General features: G+C 41.3%; 1 protein-coding gene across 9 annotated transcripts in view; it reads right to left on the reverse strand.

Moving 5' to 3' along the window:
* Positions 1-3197: 3197 nt before the first annotated feature.
* The window catches only part of HFM1 (helicase for meiosis 1), a 151593-nt gene continuing 138756 nt past the window's right edge, over positions 3198-16034 (reverse strand). For 6 of the 9 annotated variants that reach the window (XM_032487069.1, XM_032487073.1, XM_032487071.1 and 3 more), the window contains 5 exons: positions 15799-15889; positions 12914-13025; positions 12667-12824; positions 6757-11914; positions 3198-5941 (listed from right to left, as the gene is read on the reverse strand). In XM_032487069.1, the coding sequence (XP_032342960.1) occupies positions 11845-11914; positions 12667-12824; positions 12914-13025; positions 15799-15889 (431 nt within the window). In that variant the 3' untranslated portion in view covers positions 3198-5941; positions 6757-11844. The remainder of the gene's footprint in view (positions 5942-6756; positions 11915-12666; positions 12825-12913; positions 13026-15798; positions 15890-16034) is intronic. The other 3 variants (XM_032487067.1, XM_032487066.1, XM_032487070.1) reach the window with 3 other exon arrangements.

The raw sequence follows: 16034 nt of genomic DNA on the forward strand, positions 1-16034 counted from the left end.
AGCACAGCCTATTAGCGCAAGGACGTGGGCAAACCTTGTGACCGCGGTGAAGACATCGCGCCGCCTTCTAAAGACTTTGTGAACAACCTGTGGTCTCCTCTTAGTTCTGAGTACAGATGAGAGGCCAAGTTGACTAGAAGTCATTGTGTAGAGCTGTAAATACATTTTTGGAAAATGTTTTGGGGTTTTAAAAAACTAAGAGAGGGGAACTAATTCAGGAAAGGACTGGTTTCTTTCAATACTTAGGAACCCTCGCTAACACTCCATTTCTCAAAAGGGCTGAAGATAAACAGAAGCGAAGTAAGCTTCTGCTCAGGGCCTCCCTGGCTTATGGTCGCAGCGCCGTCTTGGCTTAGAGGCACAGGAAGCTGTCTCAGTTCAGTTACAGTGACACCAGTGTGGCTCTGTGCCATGAGCCCAGAGGTGGTGCGTCAGTTTCTATTGCTGCTATAACAATTATCACAAGCTTAGTGGCTTAAAACAACACAAATTTACCACTTACAGTTCTGGAGGTCAGGAGTCCAAAAAATCAGTCTTACTGGGCTAAAATCAAGGTTGCCTGACTCTGAAATCCAGGGCTACATTCCTTCCGGAGGCTCTAGGAGAGAACCCATTATCTCGCCTCTTCCAGCCTCGGGAGCCCACCTGCGTCCCTGAGCGTGTGAGCCCTTGTCCGTCATGGAAGCCACGGCGGAGCGTCTTCACACCCATCTCCCTCTCGCTTTCTCTCTGAACTTGGCTTCCACCCGCACATCCCCTCGGGCTCGAGCTCTCCTGCCTCCTCCTTTCATTTGTAAGGACACTTGTGGGCACATCAGGCTCAGAAAAGCCGGGCTGACCTCCCATCTCAAGATCCTTAACTTCACATCTACCAAGTCCCTTTTGCCATGTTATGTGATGTGGTCGCAGACATGGGGGGTTAGAATGCGGATATCTTTGGGGGCCTGATTCTGCCTCCGGGGTGTGGGTTACACGCTCCTTGCTCGGTCACAGGGCCCACAGATATTACCAGTACTGGCTGACAGTTTACAGCCAGTACTTCAAGGGGGTCAAGCCGTCATCCAGAGCAGCTGAAGTTAATCAAATAAAAGCAGGTATCAGCATGCGCTTTGTCACATCAGCAAGAGAATCAAAACAGTATGACAGTAAATTTGACTTCTTGTCAGGTTGAGTTCTTCTTTCAGTGCTGTGTTATCAGAAAGAGGCAGTACTGTTATAATGTAATTTATATAGTGCCTTCCTCCGAGCGATCAACAGACGATTCTTCCGCATCCTCAGAGAATTAGTCTCTTTTTATCCCAGCTCAGCTTCTCCAGCAATATAATATCTAGTAATACAATATCTGTGTGCAAGAAATAAATCAGACTCACTAAATTTAAGAATTTAAGTTCACTTAAAGAAATTCCTTTTGGAGGTTTTTTTTTCATTTGAAAATGCTCCTCTTTGGTGCTGTGGGGCCACTGACCCACAGTAGGTTTATCAGGTCATTTAGCCTTTGTGTCAAAGTTACCGCTCAGATGGCTTTGAATAATTCCCCTTTAATAAAGATATGCCTCGAAAAAAGATTATCAACTTGAATTCCTGCCACCTAGTAGCATTAGAAAAATAGGTATTTAGCAATTCTTTCCTCAATGTGGTTTGGGGGTAGCGATGATACTGGGTGGGAAAAGCTTTCCCTGAGGAGGTGATTATTCACATTCACACATTGTTAAAAGCCACATGGGTGTTTTCCGTTCAGAGAAGCTGCTGGTAGCCCTGAACGCTGAGCCTAATTCAGAGCAACTCCCTCTCTTCCTCTAACCAGTCCGTATGAATTCCCAAGTTTCTAGATGCACTCTGGCCCCAGCACCGAAACTGGGGCTCTCGCCAGCCATCAGGACTGTCTGAAATTGTTTGCTTTCTGCTTCTCTCCTTCAACAACACCCCCATGTTTTATCTTAGTATTGACAATTGCTACCACTGAATGAGTATTTACTGGGTTCCAGACACTCACATTTGTTACTCCTAATTGTTACTGTGAGTTACCTCACTAGCAAGTATTTGTTGGAAGACCTGCTCTGGATCCTGGAGGCGGTGTCGAGTGGACGTGTCCACGTCCCAGCTGCGGGAACGGGCACCGCACGCTGGAGCGAGGAGCTCAGGGCCCTGCAGCTCACGGGCTTGCGGGAAGCCACCAGGGGGGGCCGGGGGGGGGGGCGCCCAGGAACCGCTGGCTGTCTCCTTTCGTAGCTGTGTTTGAAAACTTATTTGACTGTTTGGGACATAAGGTTACTAATGAAGTCAGGACCTTCAAGAGAAGTTAAAAGGCACTTTAAGAATCAGACTGAAAAACAGAGAACTCATAATTGCTTAGAACACAAGTCCCACTCTCAGTAATCAAAGGCTTTGATTTTATAAACTTCAGGATTCTGATATATACACAAGTGCAAAAAAGGTGATGTACCGCTTAGACGGAGTCATAGAAACGGCCCGAGGGCAGCTCCGCGTGCGTCCTGGCCGTGTGCTTCGCTCAGTCCCTGACGCTCAGGTCAGGGGAAGGCAGTGCTCGCCTGTCAGCTGCGAGCTGACAATAACATGCTTTTGTAGTCTTTGGTCTCCCACGGGACAGAAAGGACTCTGAGAGTAAATTTACTCTATTGCTGAGATCTGGACCTTCCGATGGCTGGAACATGGAGATACTTGTTTCTGTTGGTTTGTTTTACAAGTTTTACTCGGTAGGAATCAGAAAGTTCCATATTGGGAATGTCAAATGGTGTTTCTGGAGGGCAGTTTGACAACCTGTTTCAATAATTTAAAGGTGCATTTCTAGTGAAAGCAAATAGATGAAGATGTATGTGTAAGAATGCTCATTGCAAGATGAGTTACTAAAAAAACTGGAAGCAGTCTGAGTGTGTATCAATAGGGTAGTCACTCAGTAAGTCACGCGCATCCACGCATGAGCTACGTGGAAGATGATTATGTATCCCCTATCGTATTGCTAAATGAAAACAAAGACCAAAAGCAGATTATAACCCCACTGTGTGTGTGGGGGGTGTATCTGGATGACTGTACTCCAAAATACGCAACCTACGGTGATCCGTAAGTGGTGGGTTTGAGGGAGGTTATATGAAATTTCTTTTATTCTTTTATCCACATTTCCCGTTTAGATCACCCAAACCACCCTTCCACCATTGACAACGATTCTAAGTCATATGATATAAATGTTCACAAATATTTCTACAAAATTTATTTTTTGTTTTTTGCACAGATATTTTAAACTTACTTAGATAGTTTCACATTCTATTTCTTAACATCTCTCACCTAGTACTATGTTCTGTAGGCCTGTGTTGCTGTGTGTCTATTGCTGATTTATTTTCATAGTCTAGGTGCTGTAAATAAGCACATGCTACTTTCTTAATCAGACAACACCCAACAGAGCTCTTCCTACTGTGAAGAAAGAAAAGAAAGAAAATAATATTTCTTCCAGCATAAAAACATAAAGCCATAAATTAATTCACTTAATTTTGTAAATAGAAATATCCAACTGGAGAAATGTTTATTACACTTAAGATTCTATTTCACTAAACACCATGACTTTAGAAAAGTGTTTGGACATATGGAACTCTTTTCTATAAATACAAAAAATTCAAAGAGAAAAGAGAAATTTCTTTCTATGAAGACTCTAAAATGTTTGACTTACTTTAGGAGGCAAAAATTTCAAAAGACAAAGTTATTTTGAGAGTGAAAAGTAGTGAAATGAACTTATTACAGTGTGTTCTCACTATATATTAAAAATGAAATTAAAATCACTTAAAATAAGAGAAACATGACATTGTAATGCAAACAGAAATTGAGGAAAATCCCAGAAGGATGGGAAGCAGTGGGTTGATGGACAGCACAGGAAAATGAAAAGACAATCAGAGAAAGTAATAACGCCTGCTGGGGAAACCTGAAATTTATACGTTGAAAGTTCATAATTTTTTACATAAAAATCTAATAATAAGTAATAATCCCTTTCCTTTCTTTAAACTTTAATTTAAGGTCAAAAGCAGAACTTTAGGAACAACTCTATTCAGGCACAGTTTTATAAGACATACACCAAATACTCTTGGTGAGATTTGTGTTTAAATTTCAAACTTTTCTTCAAAACAATATATTTCTAGATGAGAGGTATGGGGAAAAAATCACCATAATTATTTATTATGGGGGAAAATGGCAAGATGAGAGTCGCATTTCAAGTGGATGTTTCTGAAGCCCTGTTATCCTGGAAAAGGTCACAAAGTCTGGGTTTCGTTTATTTCTTATTTAGGTTAGTTTTCACTGACAGCAGAGAGAACTTTATGACATCGCTCTGGCAGGCAAAACCAAGTTGCCTTTACGAAAAGGATTTTGTTGAAAACAGGGCCGCCTTTTTTTTTTTTTTTTTCTCTGCAAAATATTGGGTTTCAAAATGAAGTCACTGACCTAGGAAAGATAAACAAGTAGTCTTCAGGGGTCTGGGGGCAGGACAGAAAGCAGACTAAAGCACAGAAGCTCAAGTGTGAAAACCGAAAAATAGGACACTGATCTGAGGGTTTAGGGCCAAATGGGGAGAAGAAATATCTACTGATCGTGCCAGGTGAGCCGCAAAGGGGAACGACCAGGACAGCGACCAGGCTGTCTAAAGAGAAGGTCACAGCCGTCTTGCTTCTCTGGAAACTGGAGTTAAACTGGATCCTAAGACTACGTGGTGTGTCTTGGCTAAGAGCCCTCTTGAATTTGCCTTAAATTCTCCAACAGAAAAACTTCAAAGATTAGGAAAAACGTGGATTTTGATGATTTTATGTGACTTTAAAGACTAGTCAGTATTTCATTCGTTTCTAGGCAGAATGGCAGAACAGTTGTGCAAAGGGTTCTTGAATTACACAGAAATTCAAGCTTTGTGACCTCCTGCAATTTATTTAGCTTCCTCACATATAAAACATGTACATAACAAGAGACTTTACCTCACAGGATTATTGAAAGGATTAAACTAAGTATGTCATCTATGCACACAGTACATATTTGGTAACCTTAGCTGGTACTGGTGTAGTTACGCTGGGAGGTTTTTTAAAAAAGAAAGTATGTTTAACATTTGAGCACCTGCCTGAGACTCAGATCTGAATTTTACACCAGTTGAGATTAGTGTTTTGTAACGTTTTGACAGGTCATATTGAATCTGAAAAAGACATTATTTGTTACTAATAATATTAGAAAGCGAACTTCTTTCAAAATCTATCACGATGAATAATATAGTGGGTATAAATCCCAGCCCATTTGCTCCAGGATGCAAGGAATGTTAAGTTTCAATTTCTTTCAAGCGCCTCTTCCACTGGATGCTGGAAAAACAATCCCAGTCAACTCAAGACCCTCCACTTACACGGGACTGCACGCAGGCCCCGGGGCTGCCCGGTGGCCGGCTGGCACCCTGTCTGTGCGCCTGGCTGGTGACGCATGTGTCCCGGTGTCCCTGTGGTGGACACCAGCTCCTGAGACTGCTGGGAGAGTGAGACAAGCAGCCAGGCCCCAGAGGCCCTGCCGCAGCCCCTCCTAGCCCCTGGCTCCTGGGGGACGCTCCTGCTGTGCCACGTGCCATCCTGGGGCACAAAGGGCCCCTGGGAGCCTATCTCCGCCCCCGTCTCAACTCCAGCATCCCACACTGCCCGCCACTGCCACTCTGTCCCTCCCCGTGCCATGGACAACGGGGCAGTGAGGGAGAACGCAGGGGTCTGAGCGCCTTCTCAAAGTAGGGAAAGTGACATTCCTTCTGCTCTGGAATCTCCAAAATCATGCAGAGAGGAGTGTTTTATTATTGCCTAAGTCTTACCACACCCTCTTCAGATGAATCCAGGGGCAAGCTGGGCACAGGTCCTTTTTCAGGTACCTGGCATCTTCACTTTCCCTGGCTTCTCTCGTTTCTCAGAAGTCTACAGACTCTTCAGTCCTGGGGGCAGAGAACACAGATATTGACCCATCAGGTATTTTTCCAATTCTCTGGTCTCAAGTCTGGATTGTGGCTTTTAAAATTTAAAAAATTAGGGATTCGACACCCTCCCTTGAGGACTGTCTACTTCATAGCCTGGCTGCCTCCGTGCGGGGGCAACAGCAGACAAAACAAACAAACAAACAAACAACAAGACAGGTCAATGCATCAAAATACGTCCAAGCAGGGAGGGGTGCACATTTTATCATTTTCATCTAAACGTTTATTTCAAATACTTAATTTTCCATAATGAATTGAAAGTCTCCCAACTAAAATATTTTTCTTTAGTTAAAAATATGGGCTACTTTATATACTATTGGTAAGTACTTGATTTTATAATTTCCTTTCAGCCCAAATTATGATGATTAATTACATGAATTTTATGCATATAAATGATCCTAACACTATCCTGCCGGATGAGGAAGCGTCTTTTCTTTACGCTTTCCTTGTTCTTTTTCTCCTTCCTCAACCTGTCTGTCAGTATGTCCCCTCAGTGATCTCTTGTTCCTCTCCAAGTTCACTCCATCCTCTAGCCCCACTTCCTTAAATTTATAATCCACTATCCAAAAGAATGTGTAGCTTTCCTTTTTGTAAAATTTGACTGTCTGCATGTTACCTCCTTAAGAAACCCAGACACTGTAAATCTTACGTAGAGTCTAGAAAAAGCTTGAAGTCAGAGACATTTGGTAACATAATTTGATGAAGATGTTAATTTTTTAAAAACCTTGATAACTTTAAAGGGCCATATATTTTTGTTGCATTTTGATCATGGTTACCTGGATCATCATCCATGAACCCTTTGAAACGTGACCTGGTCGTATTCATCTTGGTAGGACTGGTTCATGATACAGCGGGTCGTAGAGAGCAGCTGTTGACTCACTCTGTTGAACGAGTGAGGGGATCGAGTGGTGAGAGACGGATCAAAGCAGATGAGGGTGAGCTGAAAGAAAATCAAAGAAGGCCCGTGAGGGTAAAACAGAAAACCGCAACCGATCACGGTCATGTGTGAGTCCAAACAGAAAAAGCAAAAAGGAAAAGAAAGTTAAAGAACGTAAGTCTAACAGCAAAGAGAGAGACAGCAGAAGAAATTCAGGAAAAAGTGACAAATGTAACAAAAACAAGGTGAAGAAAAGGGCCGAATCTAAAAGTAGGAGTAAGAGCGAAGAGAAGTCAGAGTGAGGAAGGCGCTGCGAGCATAACCGACGTGAGGAAAAGAACATGAAATCAAGGGGTAAAGGAAGGGAGCACGAGAACGTCAGAGAAAAAGAAGTTTGATTCTAAAGAAAAAGAGCAGGAAAGGAGCAGAAGTGAAGCCTACAATTCAGAACCGAGCCGCGATGAGCATGCTCATGATGAGCGCGAGCAGACGGGACGCGCGGTCCAGGCGGAGAACGAGGGGGACCTACCGGCAGCGGCGACAGGGCGCGGCCCGCGGAGCAGCCCGGCCGTCGGGGAGCCGGGGCGGGCTGGCGGAGAGGAGAGGAGCGGGGGCCGCGAGCTCTGGGAGAGGCGGCGGGGGAAGCCGAGGGAGGGAGAGGGCTCTGGGGTGAGGGAAGCGCGCGCGCTCACAGCTCACGTGTCGGCAAGGAGCCGGTGATCAGGTCTACGCTCAGAAGCAAGACAGAGTCGTCAGGAAAACAAGCTGAAGTTCTCCACGTCGAACAACAGGGCGCCGAGGAGACCAGCGCCTCAGCGGAAAAGGAAACCAAAAGTTAAACGATCAAGATGACAGTGCACGTGGTAAAGCCTGAAGATGCCGGCACGAGCCAAGCCCTGGGACAAACGAAGGCAAACGTGGCTGAGGGCGTTGTGTGCACTAGTTTCCAGTCTTCTCGATTTTTAAGTTTAGAAACTTGCTGATGAATCTCCTTTATGGTAGCTTCCTCTTTGCAGTTTTTAGGTTTTTGGCTTTCTTTTTAATGTGGACTTCACTGAGTTGATCTTTTGATAATCTGAAACCTGGATAATTTGGCCTGCTAAAGTTTTAATAAACTGGAAATGAGAAAAAATATTGTAGTAAAATTCTTTTAGATTTAAAAAAATTCTAAATGGTAAAAGTTTACATTCCAAACTGATTTAAAAACTAAAGAAAAAAAGATGACTCCATCACGTGTGCAGTTTCCAAAGGATTGAAGCCATTTACTGTCTTACGGAGGCAAAATGCTAGTGTCAGCTGAACTGTCATTCCTTTTTTAATGAAGTATTTCACAGCGACAACATGTAAGTCGTGACGGCAGGTCTGTGCACATTTTTCTAAACCTTTCAGAACGCTGTGTGTGGCTGGGTTTTGTTTCCCTGTCTTGCTGAAGTACGCAGGGCGTTTGAGGCAGATGTTAGTTTAGGGAAAGGCTCCCAAGTTGAAATGTGCAAATAAGAAAGACAAAGATTGCTCTTCTGAATATCTACTTCTATTACATTAGTTAAAACTCTACAGAGCATCCAAGTGCCTTTCAAGCTACATGACAAAACACCCAGTTGATGCATGAGAATTACAAAGATAATTTACGCGGCTGGTGAAGAAAACCGCCTGTCCTGAAAGGCAGTTAGACGAGAGCTACGCCTCACGCTACACTCACGGCAGGACCGCACTGTCGTCGTTGCTCTTGTACTTGTCTTCTGGGATGGCTTCCCTTACAGTTCCGGTGCTGCCTCCTTTCTTCTCCTTTCCAGCTAAAACAAGGGCTTCTCACACTTCCATGTGCATGTGATCACCTGAGGATCTTGTCAGAATGCAGATTCTGACTCGGAAATCCTGGCGCGAGGCCTAAGACCTACCCAGGGCTCTCCATGCTACTGGTCTTCAGATCAGACTCCGAGTGGCAAGATCTTTTAACGACTGGCAGCCAGGAGCTGAAATGCCGGAAGATAAGAAGTGCCAGCGTTTCCCTTTTGTTTTGTTTGTTCCACTAACTAAGCAAAGCCCACATGAAACTCTCGGCTCACTTAGCTGAACTGTAAGCTTAGCTTCCCCGACGTCCTCCTCACTGGTGCCTTCTGTGCACACACCTGTCCTCACCTAGGATGCACGGTAAATGTCACCCTCCCAGGGTGCTCCCTTCTGTGCTAGTTGATGGGGTCTTGGTGAAGCAACTCTTTGCATAGACTGCTAAGGAATACGCTGTGCCAAACCTAAAAGAGTGAATGATCTAGCAATCTTGCATTTGGAATGTATTACAATAGAACATGCAGAAGATTTATTTTATAATTACATTTTTCTTAAGGTAATATTAAAACAGATTAGTATGTTCTGACCATAAACCAACTGAGCATGCTGGCAGGGAAGGAACGGGGATGGAAGCCCATTCCTCATGAAAGCACGAGGAAGTATATGTAGGAGGGAGGGCTACAATTAAAATTTTTCCATGGATGATAATCTGTGGAAAGTCAAGAGTTCCTTTGTCAAGTCTTACGCAACTTAACGCAACTCAAATATGACAAATGAACATGGCATTATTTCACCTCTTCCCAATGGGTTATTTAAAAATTGCCCTTGAGGACACTTTCTTTTTAGTACGAACAGCTACCATTCATTGAGCACGTACTATGTATCAGTCCTTAAACGAAGAACTTCCTATGCAGTGGCTTGTTCAATTCTCACTCCATACCTATAAGGTAGCTGCCATTAAACTAGCATTACAAATGAGGAAAAATACAGCCAATTAAGGACGCTTTTAATTGAAAAAAACTGAAAAAATTTAACAAAGATTTTTGTGAAAGCTCTGTTGTGTGGTTCATTCTGCATGAATAAATACACCCAATACATTTAGAACAAAAGTTACAAAATAGAAAACCTGAAGGTTATTATTCACTTCATGGAAAGAATACGCAGCGACTGTAGTCCACTAGGTGGTCAGCATGTAACAGGTCTGTGAGTTACGTATATTTAATATACACATAATTTCCTCAGTAAACACTTGCACAAAGGAATTTGCTATTCGTCTTGACCACTTATGAACTGAACCTATTATCTACCCAAGTGTTTCCAAAATTGGCCTGATCATAGAGAATGACTGAGTGCTAGTTAACCCCACAGAATTCCCAGTCCTGCCCACTGCAGAGTCTGAGCCAGTAGCTCTGAGATGAAGTCTAGGAGTTTGTACATTTAATACATTATCCATATATTTCTTACAATGAGGTAAGTTTGAGAAACAGTTTGCTGAGTAAAGCTCAGGTTTCTTATTTTAACATCTAAAGTCCTCCACAGTGTGGCCTTAAGATATAGTTGAAACAGCTCCTACAATAGTAACTTATGTTTAAAATTGTCTATTCATTTTTCCCCAAATAGATACTTTCCTCCCTTGAACTGCTCAAGCAGCTCCCTAGGCCTAGAATCTCCTTCTGTCATAAGACTTTGCCCGTCAAAATCTTAATCATCTTTCAAGACTCAGCTGAAATTTAACTCCTCTAAAAGGCTTCCCTGACCCCATGATCAAGATTTTACTCTCCCTCCTATGAAATCCCACAGTTCTTTAACCTCTACTGCAGCGGCTTGCAGAGCGTGGTCCTTGGAACAGCAGCACTGGCATCGCCTGGCAACTTGGTAGCAGTGCAAATTCTCAGGCCCCGCTCTAGACCCACTGAGTCAGCAACTGGGGATGGTGCCCAGGAACCTGTTTCCAAACAAGCTCTCTTAGAAGATTCCAAAACACCCTTGAAGCTTGAGAACCACTCCTCTAATGTATTCTATACTTTATTATTGCTTTACTATAGGTCTTAATTTCTCTACCAGAATGTAAAGTAAGCTCCACAAGAGGAAAAACGGTGTTTTCATCATCTGGGTCCCTTTGCAGCACCAAGCACAGTGTTTTTCACTGAGCACATCACAGTAAGTCTTGCTGAATTAAATTGCGATTTCCTTAGTGTCAAAGTCTGTATGCAAGATGAGCAGATTGCAGTGCACCAATTTTTCATTTTAATGGTGTTTAATAACCTTTAAAGGTTGTAGCATGATTGATTCAGATGCAGAAACACCGACTGTAAAGATGACTAAATTAAAGGACTGGTTGTTCTTATTTTTCAACAGAGACAAAGCCTCTTAGATTTAAGTTTTTTTCCTCTAAGTTTAATACTATGATGCTTCATAAATATTTACTAATAATAACTAACGACCTCATTTTTCTTTACTTCTCTTGTCTCTAGAGCTTTTACACCTAAAGAAAAATTCCTAAAATTTCTTAAGTGGCTTCAAGTTCACACTGTGTCTACAAATAAGTTAGATAATGAACATTGCTTACAGGGCCTATACACTACTTATCAATAAAGAAATTTGATACAACTCATTGGAAAATAACATAAAATAGATTTTGCTATAGTAAAAGTCAAGATAACAAAGTTTCCACCACATTGAAAAACAAGCTAAGGAAAAACAACAATCTATATTGATTAATGTTTCATTTATTGTTGCTCAAAATTATATAACAACAGGCTTAGACAGCCACTGGATTCTGAAAAATCTCTAGTAAAACAAAACAATATTGGTGAAAATTTACAATAAATAGATTCACTGAACTAGCATTATTTTGTTTTCACAGAATGCCTTTCCTCTTGCTAGGAAAATATAAAAATGAAATATTAAATTGTTTCCCATAAAAATCCAATTAATAAACATAATTATTTCTAAATGAAACTTAATTATCAGCTCAGAAACAAAGTCACTGTAAAAATGCTTTCCATGAAGTTACAATATGATGGGAAAAAAACATCAGTCCAAATATTTTGCTGCCAAAAAGTCAACAAAGCTGGTCAAATTCAAGAGAAAAAAATCTGAATAATTACGAACTACTTTTTTTTTTAAAGCATGCTTTATAATTAGGCTTCTTTAAACTTTGTCTTATTAATATAGAAAGCATTTTTGTTTGTTTGTTTTAGAAAATACCATCGAATATTGAAAGAAAAGATTTCATTTCATCAGCTTCATCATTAGGATGATACCTACTGGGGGGAAAAAGCAAATGTAAAAATAAACATTTTTGTAACACAATTTATTTTTAAATTCACAACAAATAACGTAATAACAAATATAAAATGGGTAAACTTGAAGATTAATAAGAGGTTAGTTTATCATACAAACTTCAATATGCATAACCTTGCAGAAAGTCTGCAAGGTGAAATCAGACTTCATAAACTGTGAAAGGTAGAGACAAGTATCTTAGATATTTCTTCAAACATATTGGAAAGTAATGCCACTTAATCAGTGTGTGAGCAGGTCTATACACCTCGACTGTTCAAGAGGAGAGGGAATCCGCTAGTGTTACCCATGAAAGTGACCAGCAGTAGGGGAGCAGACTAGACTTAATCTGACTTTTTCTTTGAACCTGTAGTTATAAAAGATGTTGGTGGCTAAAATACAACTTGAACTTTTGAAAATCTCTTCTGAATTTCTCAAGTGACCTCACACTTTATATTTATAATCGGTATTCAAATCAGTGAAAAAAAAAAGTGATTATCAACACAATATAATGTTTTAAGTACTAGCATCAAACACAGGTTCTCAAAAATTGAGGTATTTGATATTTTGAATTACCTCATGAAGCTTAGCTTAACAGGGGTCTAAAATTGTAATGTCTTTAAGTAAATAAAATACATTTAGGTTCTAATCTTTAAAATTAACCAAGGAAAAAGGAATGCTGAACTCATTTGTAAAAGCTTTAATTTACAGTCTTGAAATGTTTTTAAAGAGTTCTTACCTGAAATCAATTTCCTTTTCATATTCTTCACTGTTTCTAACAAAGCAATCCACCTTCTCAACAAAATTTGAAGACTGTGATATTTTTTCAGAGTGAGTGAAGCACAGTTTTTCAATCACTGGTGACAGACTTTGTTGTTTTCTTTCTTGTAAATGGATCTATATTTTGGGTCAAATAAACAGCAATTATTGAAAGTTTAACTATCCAGGCAGTATTTAAAAGAAAAATAAGAAGTGCTTCTTCTCACAGTATCTGCAGTTTCAGCTTGTTGAGGTGGTTTTGTCATGGAGGATGCACCAGGCTTGGACATGGCAGAATCTGATAAATAAATATCTGGCTTCTCATGTGATGAAACAAAACTAAAAATCAAAATGAATTATTTGTAAAATATGGCAAATAAGAGAAACACACCATCCTCATTTAGATCAAAGGTGGTTCTTTGAAAAGTATGACTCAAGTTTATCTTATTTATCCCCCCAAAACGATGCTGTTTCATGGAGAACTTGTGTATCTCCTTTCTTTTAGACAAAACAACAATTTATATATTCTAAATTAAGAATACTAGTTTTAAAGGCCTACAGAAAGGATCATTCAATAATTTTCATTGAAATTGAGTCTTATGCTTAATCATCTGTCATCTCGCAGATGGAACATCTTTTCTAAACCCCACTTGCTTAACTTTTAGTCTCCTTCCCCTGTTCTGGTCTCACTACAGACAGACATCTCTAGCTATCTTCTCGTGTATAACTGTATATCAGAACTCGCCTTTGACCTTCTGTATTACATTCATTCATTAAAAAACATTTATTATTCACTACCATCTGCCACATGTTATCGTAGGAGCTAAGCATAAAGTGGTAAACAAATCCTCAGGGAGCTGTCATCTGCAGAGGAGCAGACAATGAATAACAACAAATACAACTATAGATCCTGGAGTGATATGAAGAAAATGAACTGAGTAATATTATAGGAAGTAACTGTGTGGAGGCACAAACCCACTTTAAAAAGATGGTCACGAATGCCAGTCTGAGGAGGTGACAATTTAAGCTGACACAGGCTAAAATGTGACAGTCATGCAAGGAGCAGTAGGTGGTGGGTAGGGGGAGGGGAGAATCACTATACTGATAGGACTGAAACTTTCTGTCTTTGATGAATAGCAAAGAATTAAAACAGTAAAAAGGGTATAAAAGGGAAAGCAAGTCTCTTGCCCGCAGACACTCAGGTCCCGCAGGCCGTCTTCCTTGCTGCAACTTCTGACACCAGTTTCTCAGAGGCTTCTTGATAGGATTCCCTTTTAAACCTACTTATCTTCTGTTGGTCACTTCTAAACTCTCCCAGAATTATTCGTGGTTTTCTAAAGGTGTGATGCACAAAATCGTTCACGTGCCTTGTTTTCTTCCCAGTGTGATTTGTCTATTTTCTCTAAACCCACAGCTTTGTTCCAGTTGTTGCTTCCAATCTGTCTTTTCTGTATGACTCAGAGTTAGAATAAATGAATGGAAATGATAAAAGACAAATTTTAGGCAATATTTTAAAAAGCTATTGAATGATCTGAGAGATCCAAACATGGAAGAAGCACTTTGGAGCAAACGAGCTCCTGCTCCCTGGAGCTGTCTTGGCAGAGACGGCATGATTACTTGCCAGTGACGCTGGACGGCTAATCAAGGATCCGGTGGTAGGGAGAACAAATGACATTTAAATTAAGTCTCCCTCAACTCTGGAGTTCTCTGAAATCTATGATTCTGTGGTAGTGATGCTAATGATCAGTCAAATGATAAATAAAAGCAAAACTATCAAAAGACACCACACATTTTGAAGTTTTTAAAGAAGGAGAAATAAATAACCCTTAAGCAGAAAACTGGACCCTGAATAAAAAGGGGTTAGCACCTCTCCTCTTTGGGAGAGCTCTGCTCTCCCTTGACCTCTGCAATCAGGTCCCACATCCAGATGCATTTACATTTCTGCAAAGACACTTTAAGCTGAACATTTCTAAAATTATTATAGTTTTTTCCCCCAAATGTCTTATGTGTCCTATATTCTCAAGTAGTATCGCCACCTGCCCACTTGCCATTTATTCTTCCCTCCTCCTTAACTACCACATCCTACCAACTGCTAAATCTGATCTGAGTTATCTGTGACGTACCTCAGAAATCCAGTTCGGCGCCTCAGTTCCTATCACCTCTGCCCCACCTGGAGCCGCATAGCAGACTGCCTTTCTCAGTGGCCGCCATGCCTCTGGTGGTCCCACCCTCTAAAACTCATTCTAAGTATCACTGCTAGAATGACTTTTTTGATTAAATTACTTACCCTTTGCTTAAATGGATGGCTCCTCACTGCCTCCGATGGAGGTCAAAAGCTAGAGGCCCCTAGGCTAAATCTGGCCTGTAAGCATTATTACCATTTTTTTGGGGGGGGGGGTGCTGCAGAGTATAATCACGTTTTACAAAGAGCAACTGTCAAAATTGAAAAGTCAGAAGATACCACATAAATTTTTGACTCTTAGTTTTGGGGGAACATCGGGGTATTTGACAACACTAGACTCACATTTCCTGCACAGCAACAACTGGCAGGGGCTGAGTCGTGGTGCTCCCGGTAGACAGGACACTACAGTCAACTGGGCCTATCAACCCCGAAGGCATCTGAGTTTGTGGCCCTGACCTACTGGATCCGGCACAGGTATCCAAATGCGGCATTCAAGGCCCCTCCCAGACCTCAGCAGTCAGCCTCGGCGCTGTGGCCACACGGACCACTCTTCACTGACCCTGAGCATGCGACTGCCTTAGCATATGCTGCTTCTCCCTGGAATGCCTTAGTCTCCTCCCTTCTGCTGGTCAAACTCCCATTCAGTTTAAACTTATTGTGAAAAACGGAGGTTCCTCAGCTCCAGCCCCAGAGGCCGTGATTCGGTAATCATGGAGCCCAGGAATGTGTATTTTTATATATGTATATACCCCTACACAATTTTGATTTGGGTGGTCTGACAACAGCACTTTGAGAAACACAGCTCCATGTTTAAGAGGATGCAGGCTGGCTCATACCTTATTCTTCTCTGACATCTAATAACTCGATCCCCATCTCCAGTTACGTATCAAGAGGATATAAAGTTGTAAGTAGTCTAAGTCTAAAACTTGCCTGTTTGACATTTCTGTTTGGAATCTGCTTTTTGATTCTTGGAAGGGTAGCTTACTTTCCCTGGTACTGGAACTCAAAGTGTTTCCAAATCCTATGTAAAGAGAGAACATTTGAAACAGAACGCCAGGAAAGAGCTAAACGGAGTTTTTCACAAGTTCTACGAGGGCTCTCTCCAAACAGACACGACAAGGTTAAGGAGGGAAAAGTCTTCTCAAAAGTCAAATTTAATGTGCACA

This window comes from Camelus ferus, chromosome 9 (genome assembly GCF_009834535.1).
Source record: "Camelus ferus isolate YT-003-E chromosome 9, BCGSAC_Cfer_1.0, whole genome shotgun sequence".
NCBI lineage: Eukaryota > Metazoa > Chordata > Mammalia > Artiodactyla > Camelidae > Camelus > Camelus ferus.